At 46.7% G+C, this 17,083-nt stretch overlaps 1 protein-coding gene across 2 annotated transcripts in view; it reads left to right on the forward strand.

Annotated features, from left to right (window-relative positions):
* The first annotated feature begins 4,643 nt into the window (after window positions 1-4,643).
* Window positions 4,644-17,083, forward strand: part of EIF2B3 (eukaryotic translation initiation factor 2B subunit gamma) — a 140,639-nt gene continuing 128,199 nt past the window's right edge. The window contains exons 1-3 of one of the 2 annotated variants that reach the window (XM_039485799.1): window positions 4,644-4,767; window positions 6,407-6,569; window positions 10,582-10,721. In XM_039485799.1, coding sequence (XP_039341733.1) covers window positions 6,422-6,569; window positions 10,582-10,721 — 288 coding nt within the window. In that variant the 5' untranslated portion in view covers window positions 4,644-4,767; window positions 6,407-6,421. Of the gene's footprint in view, window positions 4,768-6,406; window positions 6,570-7,749; window positions 7,825-10,581; window positions 10,722-17,083 lie in introns of those variants that run through there. The other variant, XM_039485800.1, reaches the window with a different exon arrangement.

Below are 17,083 nucleotides of genomic sequence, written 5' to 3' on the forward strand. Positions count from 1 at the left end.
CCATAGGGGCTGGGCCGCCAAAGGGGGATGGAAAAAATGACTCTTCTAACAAATCATTGCTCCCCTAGGGTTGCTGGCAGCTGCCACTCAGAACTGTGTGGAGACACAGGAATTGAACCTGTAGCATCCTACTTACAGGGACCAGCCCCTTCCCACCCTAGGGTGGAATCAGGGTTAGCACTATACAGGCTAAGGTGCACAGGTGAGCAGTTGTTGTCCCATCCCCTAGGGGGCAGCACTGATACAGACACTTTGGCAAGTACAGCTGGTTGGAAAATGGTGTTGGTTCCCCCCCCTCCCATGGAAAGTTTTGATTTCAAAAAGGTTTTGTTGAAAATTTCTACCTAAGTTTTAGTTTTCACCAGAAAGTCAAAAGCCTGCAAATATCTGTATTTGGAAATGCTGCTGCAGTGCATCATGGGAGCTATAGTTTGAGTGCCTCATTCTCCTGTTCTCCTCCATAGGTTGGTCTCCTTGGTTGAACTCAATCTCCCATGATGCACCATGGACTTCCCTCATGGTAAAGTATGGCAGTTGCATCCTGGGAGTCCATGGCCAGTATGCATCCTGGGAGATGTAGTTTGGCTGGGGAGCCTGGCCCAGAGACGAGAAAGGGGACAAGGGGAAACTGGACTACGATTAATTCCATGAGGCTCCATAGCAGCGTAGCCAAGCGGAAGTATTGCGTGGCCCAAAGCCTGCTACTGTCAAATGTTTGGGCTTTAATACATTGAAATTTCCTGCAGAAAGCAGGCGCTTTGCAGGAAACATTTCATTTTGTCAAATAACCAATTTTATACTGAAAACCAGTTTTGTGGCTTGTCTGATTCCCCATCCGGGCTTGTTTTACCCCTGTCTTTTGTTGGCCAAGACCCTCTGTGCTAGCCACTGCTGTCTGACTAGCACGGAGTGAGTCCTGTGCATGCAATACCTACCTGAGCACTAGAGGGTGCTGAGTGACTGAGCCAGGGAGCAGGGAAGACAGTAGAGGGCAAGGAGCTCTTGTGAGCTTGCATGGGTGAAGAATCCAGCCTGCTCCCGCTGGGTGCTCGCTTGCTTCAGCTTGACTCCAACACCCTGGAGCAAGCAGCACACCTGGCATGGTGTATCTCCACAGTGGACTCAGCAGGCTGGTGTGACTGTGCAGTGCTGCCCTCTGCTGGATGGAATCAGATCTGCTTCCCTGTGTGTCCCAGGCCCTTCACTGCTAATAGAGATTCCCCTTCAGTTGAAGTGGTAGAGGCTTTTGCAGTAGGGAGCTCTGAGTTCTTGCTGTGAAGTCCCGAGTGCAACCATGGAGGTGGAGTTTACCAGCGAAGCCAGCTTGCGGCCCTGGGGCTGCTCTGCTGGCTGGTGTTTCAGTCAAGAAAGATCACGTTGCACCCTGGCTGGAGAGGCCTTATCCACTCATCAGTTGCTTACAAGGGGCTTTGGGCAGGTCGCTTATCAAGACGGGCGTTGGCTCCTTTGGGTCCGTGCTCAGCCCTCTGATGAGATGTCCCAGTGCATTATCGGCAAGGGTGGCTCGGGATGGGAATGCAGCACCCCATGGTGCCTTTGTCTTAACATGAAACTGCTCCCAGCTGCCCGCCAGAGAGTGCCCTGCAAAGCGGCTGAGCATAGATTCCCCCACCGGCTCCCCATACCTACTGCTGCTGGCTCAGCCCATGGAGCTCTATGCATTAGTACTGCACAGCAGCAGTGTGATCATTCTGCTTTGCTCTGGGCCAGGCAGCCTGTGCACTCCCATCAAGCAGTACAAGTCCTGCCCCTGGAACTGGGTCTAATCGTGCTGCCCTTTGGGAAGCAGGGCAGTCCAGGCTCAGGCACTGGTCCGGGACTTAGGAGACCTGGGTTCCAGGTCTGGCTCTGCCGGTGACCTGCTTTCCCAGAGTCCAGTGGGCTGTCACTCTCCATGGAGGATCCAGGGATCTCATGTCTGCTCAGAGGCAATGCATGAACACCAGGCAGTGCATGGGAGACCTGGGATCCAATTCTAGCGTCTTGCCCCCCTGGCTGGGAGAGAAGGACCCATTCTCCTCTCGTGGAAAATGCCCCGGCTCAGGGTTGGAGGGTTCTGCCGCTGGCCAGGCCCTGCTCAGAGCAGAGCAGCTGCTTGCGCCTGCAGCCCCGGGGCTGCTCTGCTCTGCTCTGGGGCGTGCTGCCGTATTTTCATGCTGACCCCCGTGCACCAGCTTACATTTTTCTCTCCAGAATTTAACTTGGGTTTGGTTGTATAAGCAGCTCCCTTCTCTGAGCAGCGCCGGAGGCCAAAGTGCTGCCATTTGGGTCATCGAAAGGGGAAAATGAAATAAAAGCAAAACGCATTCTAAGCTGATCTTAACCCTTTCAGTGCCCTTACAAACTTAGATGCTTCTCACCACAGCCAGGCTCTCCCCTTTGATCAGCACTTCAGTCGCTTGGTGGTGGTGTCTGTAGATGGAGGTGAAAGAGAGAGGAAGAGCCTGGCAAATGTCTCTCCCCTTTATCATGTTCCTTCTTCCCTCTTAGCTTTGCCCCCCACCCCCTTCAGAGTCAGGGGAGCATTACCTCATCGCAGTCCCAGACTGACCAAAGGAAGGGGGGAGACTCACTCAAGAGTCCAATTGATCCTTTCCTTGCTGCCTAGTCCAGCGTCCTTTGTTCCTGTGAGGCTGGGCTGGGTTTGTCCCATACATGCCATGATGAGGTGTGAACTGCCCCTAAGCTCTTGTAGAGTTTTTGCTTGGGCTTATTTTAAGCCATGAAGACACATTTTCAGCCTCATAACTATATACATGAAATTATAACCTGTAACATAACTATAACATTGTAACAACAATTACTATAACATCACTATAACAACCATGCTCAGTGCATCATGAGCCTTCCAAAGACACCCAACATGACAAACTTTGCACTGGATACCACACAATCATTGTATAAGGATGAACATGGGGGTGTACGATGTTCCCCTGAGGTACAGAGCGTCACAAGTAGATAACATGTTATATAATCTAGTGTGTAGTGTGGAATTTTATGGCCATAACTATTAGGCAACGAATCAGAGGAGGGGGTGTTGATAAAAGTAGGGTGTCCTCTTGGGTATAAAAAGTGTGCTGAGATGAAGCCTTTGCCTTTATGTATAGCCTTTGCTTGGCCTGTTAGCCCCAATTGATCCCTGGGGAGTGGCATTCTGTACCTATGCTGAAATAAACCTGTTCCTTGGATTTGAATTTGGAGTCAGCAAGGGTTTCTGGCTGCTACAGCAAGCAGTGGTTGTCTGCTTTGCTAAGTTCAGAAGGTAACCTGTGGGCTTGGTTGGTGGTCCTGAGATAGCCTTCCAAGCATCAGTGAGGTCTCTGACTGGCTGCAACAATGCCTCTTCTGGGAGAAATTAAGACAGTTATAATAATTTTAGCTGTTGTCAGGAAGCCCTGGCGCTTTCCCAGAACCCTACTGGGTTGGACTTGAAAATATTATTCATCTGTGCAAATAGTTTCTATTGATCCAGCAGTGCAGATGCTTCTTAAATGGAGTGCCTTGGAAGGAAAGTGGGGTTCAAATGCCAGGAAAGAGATCTGGGGTCCATATTCAGCGGTTTAGCTCAAATTGGAAACAGAGCCCTGTCTGATCACAAAATATTTCCAATACCACATGCAACTTATCAAATAGGAATTTGGTAATAACAAAAATAACAACAGTTGGGGAGTAGGGTGACCAGATTGCAAATGTGAATAAGCACGAGGGGGGTGGGTCCTAATAGCCCCAAATATCAGAACTGTCCCTATAAAATCAGGTGTTTACCAGACAACAGGTGCCCCATGGAACAAGCGCTGAGCGTGATGAATGGTGCTTGGAGCAAAGACTAAAGTTCAGTGAATGAGGATGTTAACAACACTTGTTCAGTGTTTCCTGACAAATTCAATCATAACATTTACGGGGGGGATATTCTCCACGCCGAGAAATACACACATGGTGCTGTTGAGGTAACAATGCCGCCAGCATGTTTTGACCATGTGCTTTTGTCTATCATGGTATTTGGTGGTTTCTTAAAGCCCCCGCGTCTGGAATTGTGTGAGAATCTCAACTTCCATTTAAAATGTAGACAAGCTTCTGATGCTCCTGCGTGGGGAGAAAAGCTCCAAAATGGGAGCCACGTGTTACCTTAGAGCTCTGGAACCAGCAGGCAAAGAAAGAACCCCTCAAATCTCTGGAGGGCTAGGCCGATCTCAGGATCACTTGCGGCCTGACTCCTGAGGCTTGAATGCGTGGGCTGCCCATGCTGCTTCTGACACCGTAGGAAACAGAGCTGCCAAGGAAGCCCCCCCCCCACTGGAAATGGGGTCACCCAGGCGTGGCCCCTCCCTGCAGTATTTGGGTGCTGATAGCCAGCTAAGTAGCTCTGCAGGGGCCACAGCTGCCTGAAAGCCCCCCTTTATTGCAGCATGTGCGTCCCTGCCCAACCACTGGAGGGGGCTGGCAGGATGAGCCCCTGCTGCTCCCCCCTGTCTGCACTCCAGGGCCTCCTCCCTCTCTAGGCCTGCCCCCTGCAGCAGGCTGCTGGGGATCGATGACTCTGTGCTCCTCCTCTGTCCTTGCTGCCGTCTCTCCTGGGGGATCTATAGCTCGGCGCTCACCCCCACCTTCCCCCCGTAGTTTCCGGCCACCTATCGATTCTCTCGGCGCTCGTTGGGTAACCGCAGCGCAGGCGCAGTAGCTGCCGGTGCTGCCATTGCTGTCCTGTCAGTGCGAGGGTGGGAGAAGCCGGTAGAGGCGGCAGCTGAGGTAACGGAGGGGCGGAGCGGCCACCGTGGGGCAGAGGAGCCGCTTTTCCCCGGAGGGTCGGGCAGGGCCGGGCTCCCCTGGCTGCGGGGGGGGGCGGTTCCCATCCCCGGGCCGGGCCGGGCCGGGCTCCCCTGGCTGCGGGGGGGGGCGGTTCCCATCCCCGGCCGGTCCGGCTCCCCTGGCTGCGGGGGCGGTTCCCATCCCTGGGCCGGTCCGGGCCCCTGGCTGCGGGGCGGTTCCCATCCCCGGGCAGGGCCGGGCCGGGCCGGGCCCCTGGCTGCGGGGCGGTTCCCATCCCGGGCAGGGCCGGGCCGGGCTCCCTGGCTGCGGGGCGGTTCCCATCCCCGGGCCGGGCCGGGCCGGGCTCCCCGGGGTGCGGGGGGAGGCGGTTCCCATCCCCGGGCAGGGCCGGGCCGGGCCGGGCCGGGCCGGGCTCCCCTGGCTGCGGGGGGGGGGCGGTTCCCATCCCCGGGCAGGGCCGGGCTGGGCTCCCCTGGCTGCGGGGGGAGGCGGTTCCCATCCCCGGGCAGGGCCGGGCTCCCCTGGCTGCGGGGCGGTTCCATCCCCGGGCCGGGCCGGGCTGCGGGGGTTCCCATCCCCGGGCAGGGCCGGGCTGGGCTCCCCTGGCTGCGGGGGGAGGCGGTTCCCATCCCCGGGCAGGGCCGGGCTCCCCTGGCTGCGGGGGGGAGGCGGTTCCCATCCCCGGGCAGGGCCGGGCTCCCCTGGCTGCGGGGGGGGGGGCGGTTCCCATCCCCGGGCCGGGCTCCCCTGGCTGTGGGGCGGGGGTGGTTCCCATCCCCGGACAGGGCCGGGCTCCCCTGGTTGCGGGGGTGGGGGAAGGGGCGCAGTTATCACCCCTGGACAGGACCAGCTCTGCTCGTGCTGCAAGGGGCTGGTCCCGGCCTGGGGATGGGGGTGTAACAGTTGCCATCCTTGGCAGTGCCAACCTCGCCGGCGACCCCAACACTGTGAGAATTGCCCCGGGGACCTGTGTTGGGGGGTGGCGAGGGCTCCGTTGCAGGGGCGAGCTGCCCTGACAGGAGGTGGCACTTCTGACACAGGCAATGCCATGAGCCGCGTTGGTAGCTGATAAACACAGTGACTGGAGCGGCCGGGAATGGCATCTCTGCGGCACGCCAGGTGCTCAGAGTCTGTTGTGTTGGGATAGCGTCAGAGGATGGGTTGTCAGCCCATCCAGTGCTGCTGGCCCACTGTTATGGGGTAACCATGGCACTATTGCTTTTAACACAGCACTTGTTGCTGCTGTGGGTCTCTACATGTGGTAGCAGCCCTGCTCCTTTACATAAAATGTTCATGTCAGGCAGAAACTGGTATTCTGAATTCTTGAACACATACAGGCCTAAACCGTTCTTGACTCTCCATACGCTGAAGATCTCAGCATTTGGTGGTATTTGAGGTTTCATTACATGTTTGTGTGTTGTTTAACTTGTTAATGTTCAAGCAGCAGAAAACTATTGTCTGAAATCTGCCAAAGAAGAATGGCTGATTTGGTATTGGGGAATGAATAGTTTCCCCAAGTGGGGGGCTTTGAACTGAAATGTTGTGGTATCATTTGGGTGATTATGAGGAGGGGTTGAAAGCTTTATTCTATGGTGCTAAAATCACCCTATGTTTGCAGTTGCAGTTTGTAAAGATGGAGTTTCAAGCAGTGGTGATGGCGGCTGGTGGGGGATCCCGAATGATGGACCTAACTTCCAGCATCCCGAAGCCCCTCCTGCCAGTAGGCAACAAACCTTTAATCTGGTACCCATTAAATTTGTTAGAGCGAATCGGATTTGAAGGTGAGAGATTGCCAGTTGCTAACCCATAGGTTAATTTATCCATTTTGCTGTCAGTGCAGGGTAGTTCTCTACATGACACACAGGCTTGACAGAAATTCAGTGCTGGTTTTTTTTATAACTTATAATTTTAATGTATAATATGGATGTTTATCTGTAACGATAATTTAGATTTTTATTTTAATGTTTACAGTTCTGTAAAATTATGGGTTTTAAACTGTAATTATCAATTTAAATTTAAACAGTTGTGAGAAATTATTGGGGGGCCAGACAATAATTACTTAATGACAGTAAAAGCAGCAAAGAATCCAGTAGACATTGAGATTCAAAAAGTTAGTTTTATAACTGTTAAAAAAACAAATTGTCAACATCACATGTCAAAATATACAAAGTAAATATCTTAAATCAAACTCTTATAAGTTCTCAAGCAGCATTTGTCTTACTTTGCCTAGCTAGCTGTAAATGTCTTTTATTGTCAATGGAAAAGTGTTTTTGTCAGGTTGTGTGTGTATGGTGGAATTGACTCGAATCTAGCATCTGTCTCACCAGTGCTGTAGATAGAGGTAAAATCACTTCTCTATTCCTCCTCATTACTCCCCTGTTTATACGTCCAAGGGTTGCATTAGCCCGTTTTGCCACAGCATTGCCTTGGGAGCTCTGTTGAGTTATTTATGGGCTATGACCCCTAAATCCTTTCCAGAGTCATCGCTTTCCAGGATACAATTCCCCAGTCTGTCAGTATGGCCTGCATTCTATGTTCCTAGTTGTATGTCTTTGCATTTGGCTGTAATAAAAGGAATTTTATTTAGGTGGGCCCAGGTTACTGAGGAGTCCAGATTGCTTTGTGTGACTGCCTTATCCTCCTCATTATTTACCACTCTGCCAATCGTTGTGTTAGCAACAAATTTTATGAGCAGTGATTTTGTATTTACTTTGAGATCATCGATAAAAATGTTACATAGTGTTAGGCCTGATAGGACTGATGATTGCGGAACTAGAAGCATCCCCTTTATCAACTGAACTTGTATTTTAATAAAAAAATGAAATCAGGTTTGTTTGATTAGACCTTTTTTCTATAAAACCGTGTTGTCTGGCATTAATTATACTTAAGGCTACGTCACAGAAGTCATGGAACCTTTGTGACATTCTGTGCTTCAGCCCCAAGTGCTGCCCGACTCTGGGCAAGTTCCAGTGACAGGGGGCCCCCTGCAAGGTTTCAGCGACAGGCGACAGCCTCACGTGGGGGGACACACCTTGGGTGAGCGGCTGGGGGTGTCCCATGTTCTCTTTGGGAAATATGGTCACCCTGCAGCTCCCAGCTGCCGTGAGTGGAGCGGGGGCCCTGCTGCAGCTCCTAGCTGACACAGGCAGAGGGAGAACCCCACAGCCCCCTCTGGGGGAAACCACGGAGCCACAGCAGCAAAAGTCACAGACAGGTCTTAGCTTCTGTCAGATTTTGTTTATTGCCCGTGACCTGTCTGTGACTTTTACTAAAAATAACCATGACAAAATCTTAACCTTAATTATATTCTCATACTTGAATTCTGTATTAATTTTTTTTTAACATTTCCAACCTGTTTAGGTCTTTTTATATCACTGTTCTATTCTTGCCAGTGTTCACGGGTCTCAGTATATGAATTTCAGTAACTTGATGTCTTCCCCTAATCAGACAATTAATAAAAATGTCAAATAAGACTGGATGTACTAACAACCCCTGGTCCACTGGCTGTTTTCACCCCAACTCAAGACATTGCCGTTTATCATTTTCCTTTCTTTAGGTCCTTTAGCTAGTTTTGAATCCAAGGCAGTTTCGTTTGATTTTGAGATTTTTTTAATTTTTTTATATATATATTTTTTGTGGGACACTGTAGCAACTGCTTTACATAAAATCAGTTGCAATCCCATGCTCCCTTCATACTCTGGCTTTATAATTCTAGTAAACAAAATAAATCAACTTTGAAAAGTAGCTCTTAGTCAGTGGTACCAAACTGCCCTATTGTTCTCATGTGTTCATTTATTTCCTCTGTCTCATTAGTCAATCCAGGATGGCTTCTTTGGTTAGATTCTTTTCATACTGGATCATTCTTTTGTAACTTGGGGACATTTCTGGTGCATGTCTGGTTGTGTTTGTTACCTACCGTAAGTCTTGGGAAAGTCCCCAGGCGTACAGTATTTTGTTTTATCTACTTCAAGACTAATTTCAAGAAGTTTTGCTTTTCACTCTGTCCTTCGTTCCTGGGTGTCAGTAGTAAATGCCTGTTGCGGTTGATGTTTTGTTTATAATGTTTGTTCCCTTACCTGAAGTACTTTACCATCATAGTCTTCATTTTCCCTCTGTATCTCCGTGGCATTGTTAATGCTCCCACATACCACTCCATCCCCCATGTCCTTTCTGTCTTTCCTATCTAGATTGAACCCAACTGTGTTGTACTAGGTCATACTATTCCATTTACCTCTCAGGCAGGCGCTAGGAGAGTTGATTTAACTATTGTCTCCAATAGCATGTTTGGTGTTTCTCTAGAGTGAACTGTGCAAGTTGAGAGGTAGGGGGAGAAAGTTAACTCTGTATCCCTCATTGCTAAAATTACTGATCCTTAGGAGCACCAAGACAGGGATATTCAAGGTGTCAGAGACATTATCAGACATGTAGTTTAAATACCATATATACTCATTCGTAAGCCGAATGTTTTTGGTAAAAAAGTGACACATCAGAGAGCGGTGGTCAGCTTATAAATGGGTCTACACCAAAATTTGATGATTTTAGACTCTATGGAATCATTGCATTGAATATCTAATACATTGTAGATGCTCCAAGTAAACAAAATGTCCGGCCAACGGCTTACCCTGACAGGCCGGGAGCCAAAGTTTGCTGACCCATTTATTGATGTCAATAGTGCAGCCTTTTAAAGTTGCAAAGGCTTTGTTTAGTGGACTAGATTGGCTTGAAATGGACCTCACAAGTCTCGAGCCAATATGAAAATATAACATGCAGGATCGATGGAATCTCTATTCAGATTGAAATTGCCTGTTATCCCTACGGACATGCCAATCTACAGGGCTGCTTTGAAATAAACAAAGAACAATAATAATTAGTGATAAAGCAGGTGACATTCCTATATAAAGTCCTACAAAATCTATAACTACAATAATCTATTTTCATACTCGTATTTAAAATGAACAACAGTGAAATCAAAAGAAAAAGGTCTGCTTATGATGCAGCATTCAAACTTAAAGTTGTTGAATATGCAGAAGCAAACAATAATTGCGCCGCTGCTCATGAATTCTGTATTATTATAACAACAACAGGGTTTTCGTTAGATTACATTAAAATAATTCAAGCAAAACTTTTGAGTGTTTCTTGTGATGCCAGCTTTTAAAATATAGCAAGGATTGGAAAACTTTGGCTCCCGGCCCGTCAGGGTAAGCTGCTGGTGGGTCGGCACATTTTGTTACTTGGAGCGTCTGCAGGTATGGAGCCCCTCAAGTAAACGCTCCAAGTAAACAAAATGACCCAACCCGCCACTGGCTTACCCTGATGGGCCGGGAGCCAAAGTTTGCCAACCCCTGAAAGACAGGGTCGGTTTATGAAAGGATCATACAGTTTTTGCTATTTTTACCTAACCATTTTGGGGGGTTGGCTTATAAATGACCGGGCTAATGAATGAGTATATACGGTAAATCGCTTGCTAACAGTACCAGGAAATGTTCCCTGCTGCCCTCTCAATTCCATACTATGTCTCTCATGATAAAAAAAAAAAATGTACAAGAGATTACTTTCATGTCAGTCAAAAACTTAATCCTCTAGTTCTGTGAAATTTATTAATCTGGAACTTGTTTTTTTGGATTTGAAGAACTCTGTTAAAGGACTAAATCCATTCATAAAGCACAGTGGAAGTTGGAGAAAGTCTGAAAGTGTGTGTGTGTGTGTGTGTGTCCTGTGCATTGGATAGATGAATACATTAATATTTGTTGCCTTGTTGTTTTCCCCTTACCCTTCTCTTCTTTTCTACTACAGAGGTCATTGTGGTTACAACCAAAGAAGTCCAGAAGCTGCTAAACCTAGACACAAAGATGAAATTAGATATAGTGTGTATCCCCGATGATGCAGACATGGGTACTGCAGACTCACTAAGGCATATTCATCAGAAAATTAAGGTACAACTCTTTTACCTTGGCTAAAGGATGTCTCCTTTAAGATTTTTCTTTCACGTGTGGTTTAAAATCTTAGCAGTTCTTTAGGAATTCTACTGTGTAATGATATGACTATCTCCACTGTGTGCCATACAACGCGCAGAACAACGGGGCTATGATTTTGGTTGGGGCCTATAATACAAATAGGCATGCAAACGAATTTAATTTAAAACGACAATAGTAAGGAAGTTCTGAGATAGGTTCAAAATTGTCTGTTATGTCTACTTATTTCAGTATGTATAAGCTCTCTCCAATACCTAGGCACACTGTGTAGGTTAGGGAGATAATTTCTGCCTTAATATTGAATTTGGTTTTGTGGATTGAAGTCAGATGCTTAATGTTTTAACGTGTTTGGTTGTTTCTCTCTCTCTCTCCTCTCCCCCCCACGCCCGTTTCTTTAATTCCCTTGTCAACTCATGGCATTAAATGCTCTTTTTGGTTCCAATAGAATGCCAGTGGACCAGTTAAGATTTCAAGTATCTGTTTTTTTTCCCTCTTCAAATATGGTATTGGAAAAAAGAAACCCAAGTATAAGCAGAGACTTTTCCTTTCTAGGTGCAGACACCCACAAAGACAAGATGAGACTCTTTGGGTATATTTACACAGCAAAGAAAAACTTGAGGCTGGCCCATGCTGGCCGGCTCGGGCTGTGGGGCTGTTTCATTGCTATGTGTAGACCCTGAGGTCTGAGAGCCTGGGCTTTAGCCCAAGCCTGGAAATCTACACACAAATGCTGCCCCCCCCCGCAGCCTGTCATGGGCCAGCCAAGAGTTTTTCTTTGCTGTGTAGACGTACCCTACAGGGCAAACCTACACTCTGGATACACACAATGGGAGTAATTTGGGAAAGGTGATTCGTAGGATGAGTATACAAAATAACTCCAATGGGCAGAGCTGTGGTACAAAGAGCACTGAAGTGCAAGTCACAGTTTGGAGCTGTTTGGGTGGTATTCTGACCCACGTGTGAACGCGGTAATGAAGCAGGACTACTGCTCTATCAGTTGTATTGGCTGGCTGGGTCTATCCCTACATCCCTCTTTTTGGCCATCCTTGCACCTCTCTTTTGGAGACTTAGGGAGACAGCAGTGAAGAGGGTGAAGGGTAAGGAGAGGCGTAGAAAAGGACATACTGCTTCGTGGAAGTATATTTTGCAAAGAGACTAAAGAAGGCCCGGAGAGGAATTGAGGGTGAGAGTTGGAATCAGTGTGAGGCTTTGCTGTAGTAAAAGTTTGCGGTATGTGTGTGTATTGGCAGCCACCTGCAGTTCCCTCTGCTCCCCATCTTTGTTTGCCCAGCAAAGAAGGAAATAGTGCCCTCTCATTGCAAATAATTTGACACTGAATTCTTAAGCAGATTGCTGCATGGTATGTATTTTGGAGCCATTCCACTGGTTAATGCATACAATTGGTATACCTCTTACGGGATACGTCATCTCCTGTCTGGTATAGGGGTGAGAACTGCACAGTCGAGGAAGCTGAACATTTGCCGAGTCTGTCTAGTAGAGCTCAGGTATAACAGGAGAGGATCTGGTTGGAGAATCTGAAGTTTCCGTGCTGAAACCGTTGATGCTTGTGGCCACAGTTTGCCGGTAGCCTTATCACAGCCACTGCCAAAAACTGGTGAGAAGTCTGTACTGGTTGTTGACATTTTTATTTGTCACAAATTGAGTTAATTACACCCCCACCCCCAGAAGAACAAGTCTATTTAACACACTAAAAATGAGGTAACACTCTAGACAATTTGTCTGTATTTAGTGCAGGTGAGGGAGAGTAAAGCCAAGATTATACAATACAGTGAGAAATAACCCTCAAGCCAGTTCCAACACATGAGCGCAAACCTCAGTAAGTTATGAATAGGTATTAGACCACTGGAAATCATGAAATACACATGATCTAGCTGTTCTGTATGTTCTCCTATGCAGGGATGTCGCGCTGTTATGACTCGCTGTCTCAGCACACTGCAATACAGTGGAAGCTCAGCTATTGCAACCATGGTTAAAGTAAACAGTTTGGTTTTGCAAAGGCTAGATGAGTCTGCCAAGATTTGACTTCAGAAACTTTGTACACTGATATCAGAAGAGCTCAGGTCTGCAGAGCCTGTAAGTGCTGTAGGAAAAAGACTTTCTCCTTTCTCATACTTACCTGGCCTCTATCACTGTGGTATTTGAGTGCCTCACGATCTTGAATGCATTTGTTCTTACAACAGCCCTGTGAAGTATCATCATCCCCATTTCACAGATGGGGAATTGAAGTGCATAGAGACACTAAATGACCTGCCCAAGGTCACAGAGGAATTGAACCTGTCTCCCTAGCCCTAACCACTGGACCATCTTTCCTCTATCCCTTGTTACAGTATTAGCCTTGATTATTCAAACACAAGACAAACTCTCACAGCTGAGAGCAGCAAGCAGCTGGTTCCACAAATTTCGGGCTCTGTCCCCCATTTATTGAAATGAATGAGGGCAAAGCAAACTTGTACAAAATCTCCTCAGTCTCCATTTCACCTGCTTTGCATCCTCTGCCTTTATCTGTCAGGCATGTCTGCTTTGAGAGTTGACTCCGAATGTCAGTGTTTATGCTGGATTGGAACACCAGTCTATCCAGTAAGCTCTACCACTCAGCCAACATCTCGTGTTTCATAATGATTCAATCACCAGCCCCCACGATGTGCGTCTTGTCAATATAGTAAATTCTTCCTGCGGCAGCTCTTCCTTAGTAAGGCTCTTATCCTTAAACATCTGTATTTGGGAGTTAATGGACAATGCTGATAACTTAATCCCGTGAATTCTAGGCTTTGAGTTCCTAGGTAAAGACATCTGGATCTGCCCTCTCTTTGCCTAAATTAGCTCCTTCAGAACACAGGCCACACAATCTCACCCATCCAGTTCTATAACAAACCCCTAACCTACGTCTGAGTTATTGAAGTCCTCAAATTGTGGTTTGAAGACCTCAAGCTGCAGAGAATCCTCCAGCAAGTGACCCATGCCCCATGCTGCAGAGGAAGGCGAAAAACCTCCAGGGCCTCTGCCAATCTGCCCTGGAGGAAAATTCCTTCTCGACCCCAAATATGGCGGTCAGTTAAACCCTGAGCGTGTGGGCAAGACTCATCAGCCAGCACCCAGGAAAGAATTCTCTGTAGTAACTCAGATCCCATCTCATCTAACATCCCATCACAGACCACTGGGCATATTTACCTGCTGATAATCAAAGATTAATTGCCAAAATTAGGCTACCCCATCATCCCATCCCCTCCATAAACTTATCAAGCTTAGTCTTAAAGCCAGATATGTCTTTCGCCCCCATTACTCCCCTTGGAAGGCTGTTCCAGAACTTCACTCCTTTAATAGTTAGAAACCTTCGTCTAATTTCAAGTCTAAACTACCTAGAGTCCAGTTTATATCCATTTGTTCTTGTGTCCACGTTGATACTAAGCTTAAATAATTCCTCTCCCTCCCTAATATTTATTCCTCTGATATATTTATAAAGAGCAATCATATCCCCCCTCAACCTTCTTCTATGAGTCTATAATTAATTTATTTTCAAGACCTTCTGTGGTGTTTAACACCGGTATTTGAACACCTGACAGCCAGTAACAGGTTTATCTTCACAACACTCCCTGTGAAGTAGAGGAGTGGTATTGCCACTTTGCGGGTGGAGAACCGTGGCACAGAAAAATGAACTCAAGTGCCCAACATCAAACAGGCAGTCTGTGGCAGAGCGGATAATTGAACCCCAATCTCTAAAATCCTAGACCAATGCCTTCACCACAAGATCCTCCTTCCTCTCTTCCATGGGTGAGATGCCAGCTCGTTCAAGGTGGATAACTACAATACACAAGATCAGAGATTGTTGCTGAAGTTGCTTTTTTGTTGGAAACTACTGAAATGCTGTACCAAACAGAGCTGCAAGCCCTCAAGACACCGTGGTTTAAAGAGCACTTAAAAGTGGCGCAAAAGGAAACCTTGGTTTAGCGGGAGTGTGACTTTCTGTCTAAATTTGATAAATAATTGAAGAATCATTTCTGAGCCCATGCAGTAGAATCTGCTACAAATCATTTGAACTTCAAACTTGAATTGGGATTGTTAATGCTGACATTAATTAAGTGCAGAACATTGATGTTAATGTGACATTAAGATCACACATTTCAAATCACCAGGTTCTGAAATACAAAAGTTAACCTGGCTAGGTTGCACATATGTAGTGCTGCTATTCTTGTATTTCTTAAGCCTTCCTTGTAAAGGGACCCTTAAGGATTTTATTTCTGTCTGAAAACTTTGTACTGATTGTTACAAGTAACATCTAACAACCCAGTCCTTCATGGCTGCCATGCAGTGTACCCTGTGCAGAACGTGGCTGAATTCAGCAGGGTTGCGTGTAGGTCTAGGGGTGGTGCCTGCAAGGAGCAGTTTGCATGACTGGGGTTTTAAGATGTCAAATATCCCAAGTATACTGAAAAAATATAAAATTTTGTCTGTGTGTTTGGTCAATTTCATTGCTGTCTGTATATAATCAGTCAGTTTCCTTGATATGTATGTATCTTTCACACAGCAACAGCGCAGAGATAAATTTTTTTGTAAAATAAAAAAGTGTGATTATAAAACTAAAAAGTCTGAAAGAGGGCTCAGGCAGTTATCATATTAGAAACTAATTTTAACTCAGGTTTTAGAAAATTGACTAGATTTCAAGTTGATGGTATTTTATAGTGTATTAAACAGTATATTTATAAAACATAAAGCCTCTTGACTGAGTTAATATTGTGCAAGTTTTAAATTTTGCATTTCTTGACTTATTTTCTTTTTTCTCTTAAATGTGCAGATATAATGTTGCAGCAGTGTAGTCCTCTGCTGTTATTTATGGAAGACTCCAGTACTTTCTGTGGTGTTTTGATAGTTGCATCACCAGTGGAGTAGAAAACTTCAAACCCTGCAGTGTACAAAACTTAGATGGATACATACAACAAAATGAAACTCCTGTGGATCTCATCCACATTGTTTTGTTGGCAGCACTGAAAATGCTGCATAAAGTAAGGGAACAACATCCTGCATTGGATAACATAGTTTAACTAACTGTTTAGTCACAAACAAGTGGCTTTGCTGGATTCTGCAGGAGAGAAATAAAGCAGTTGTGTATTTGGCCTCCAGTTATACTGCAGTGAAGTCAGAAGCAGCCACAACATGTTATTTATCTTGTACAGTACGTTAATATTCCATTCTTCTGATTAGCTCTTGCTATATAGTCCTGTCTGTTTTCAGAAATTTGAGTGTCTATAAAGACTAGGAGTGAAAATTCAGTAGTTTAAATAACTAAGACAACTTCTGCTATATCTACCTACTAGAGTTTTCCATACCAGAGGCAGGTAGCCAGAAGGTGTCACTGAAATTTTCTTCTTGATGTAGATGGTGCACAGTGTATGTAACCATGTTTTCCTGTCACTGTTACCCACCCTCCTTCTGATCGATTGCATCCACTTGTCACATCTTTCCTTAAATTAGACCGTAAGGCCTGGATCCACGAAGGAACTTGGGCATTGCAACGCTCAGTGTCAGGAGGACTAACTTTTAGGCCCCTAGAAAATTACAGGAACAGCTTTGTGATCCACAAAGCCTGAGGTAGGCGCCTCAGCTACCTGTACAGTACATGGTGGGGGAGGAAAGTGATCCACTGCTCTGGGTGCCTAAGTCCAGGCGGCAGGGAGGCCCCTACCTCTGCCAGTGATCATGCCCAGGTAGGTTCTTGCAGGAATGAGTTAGACCCCTGCCTCACTGCCCAAAATTGGGAAGAGGTGGTGGGGCCCACGGTATACCTTTAGATCAGTTAGAGAGCACTTGTCTGGGATGCGGGAGGCGAAGATTCACTTTCTTCTGCCTGAGTGGGGCAGAAGAGGGTTAGGGTGTGCTAACCACTGAGCTATGGGAGAGTCTGATGTGGGGCCTGCCTCAATCTCTCCTCTCAAAGCTGTTCCTCTTTGCGTGAGTAATTATACCGTGATTGGACCAGAGAGGCTGGACCCTTTATCTTCACCTACCAGGTCAGTGCTATAACCACTGGACTCTGGAGTGTGTGTGTGTGTGTCTATCTTCCCTGCTCTCTGGATATATGAAGCAGGTGGCATTTGCTTTGCCAGGATGCCTGAAGACTTTTTGTTAGTGGAAAAATAACTAAACTTCCAAAGAATAGGCACTCTAAAAAGTTAAGTCATCCAAAGTCCTGGTTTTCATTGGGGATGAATGTGAAAATAATTTTTAAGTAAGCATGGACTAGGCCAATCTATTTGACTTGTGAGCAGACCAAAAATGAACCAACTTTCCCCAAATTCTTTGGAGTAAAA

The sequence above is a fragment of the Mauremys reevesii genome, linkage group 8 (assembly GCF_016161935.1).
Source record: "Mauremys reevesii isolate NIE-2019 linkage group 8, ASM1616193v1, whole genome shotgun sequence".
Classification (NCBI taxonomy): Eukaryota; Metazoa; Chordata; order Testudines; family Geoemydidae; genus Mauremys; species Mauremys reevesii.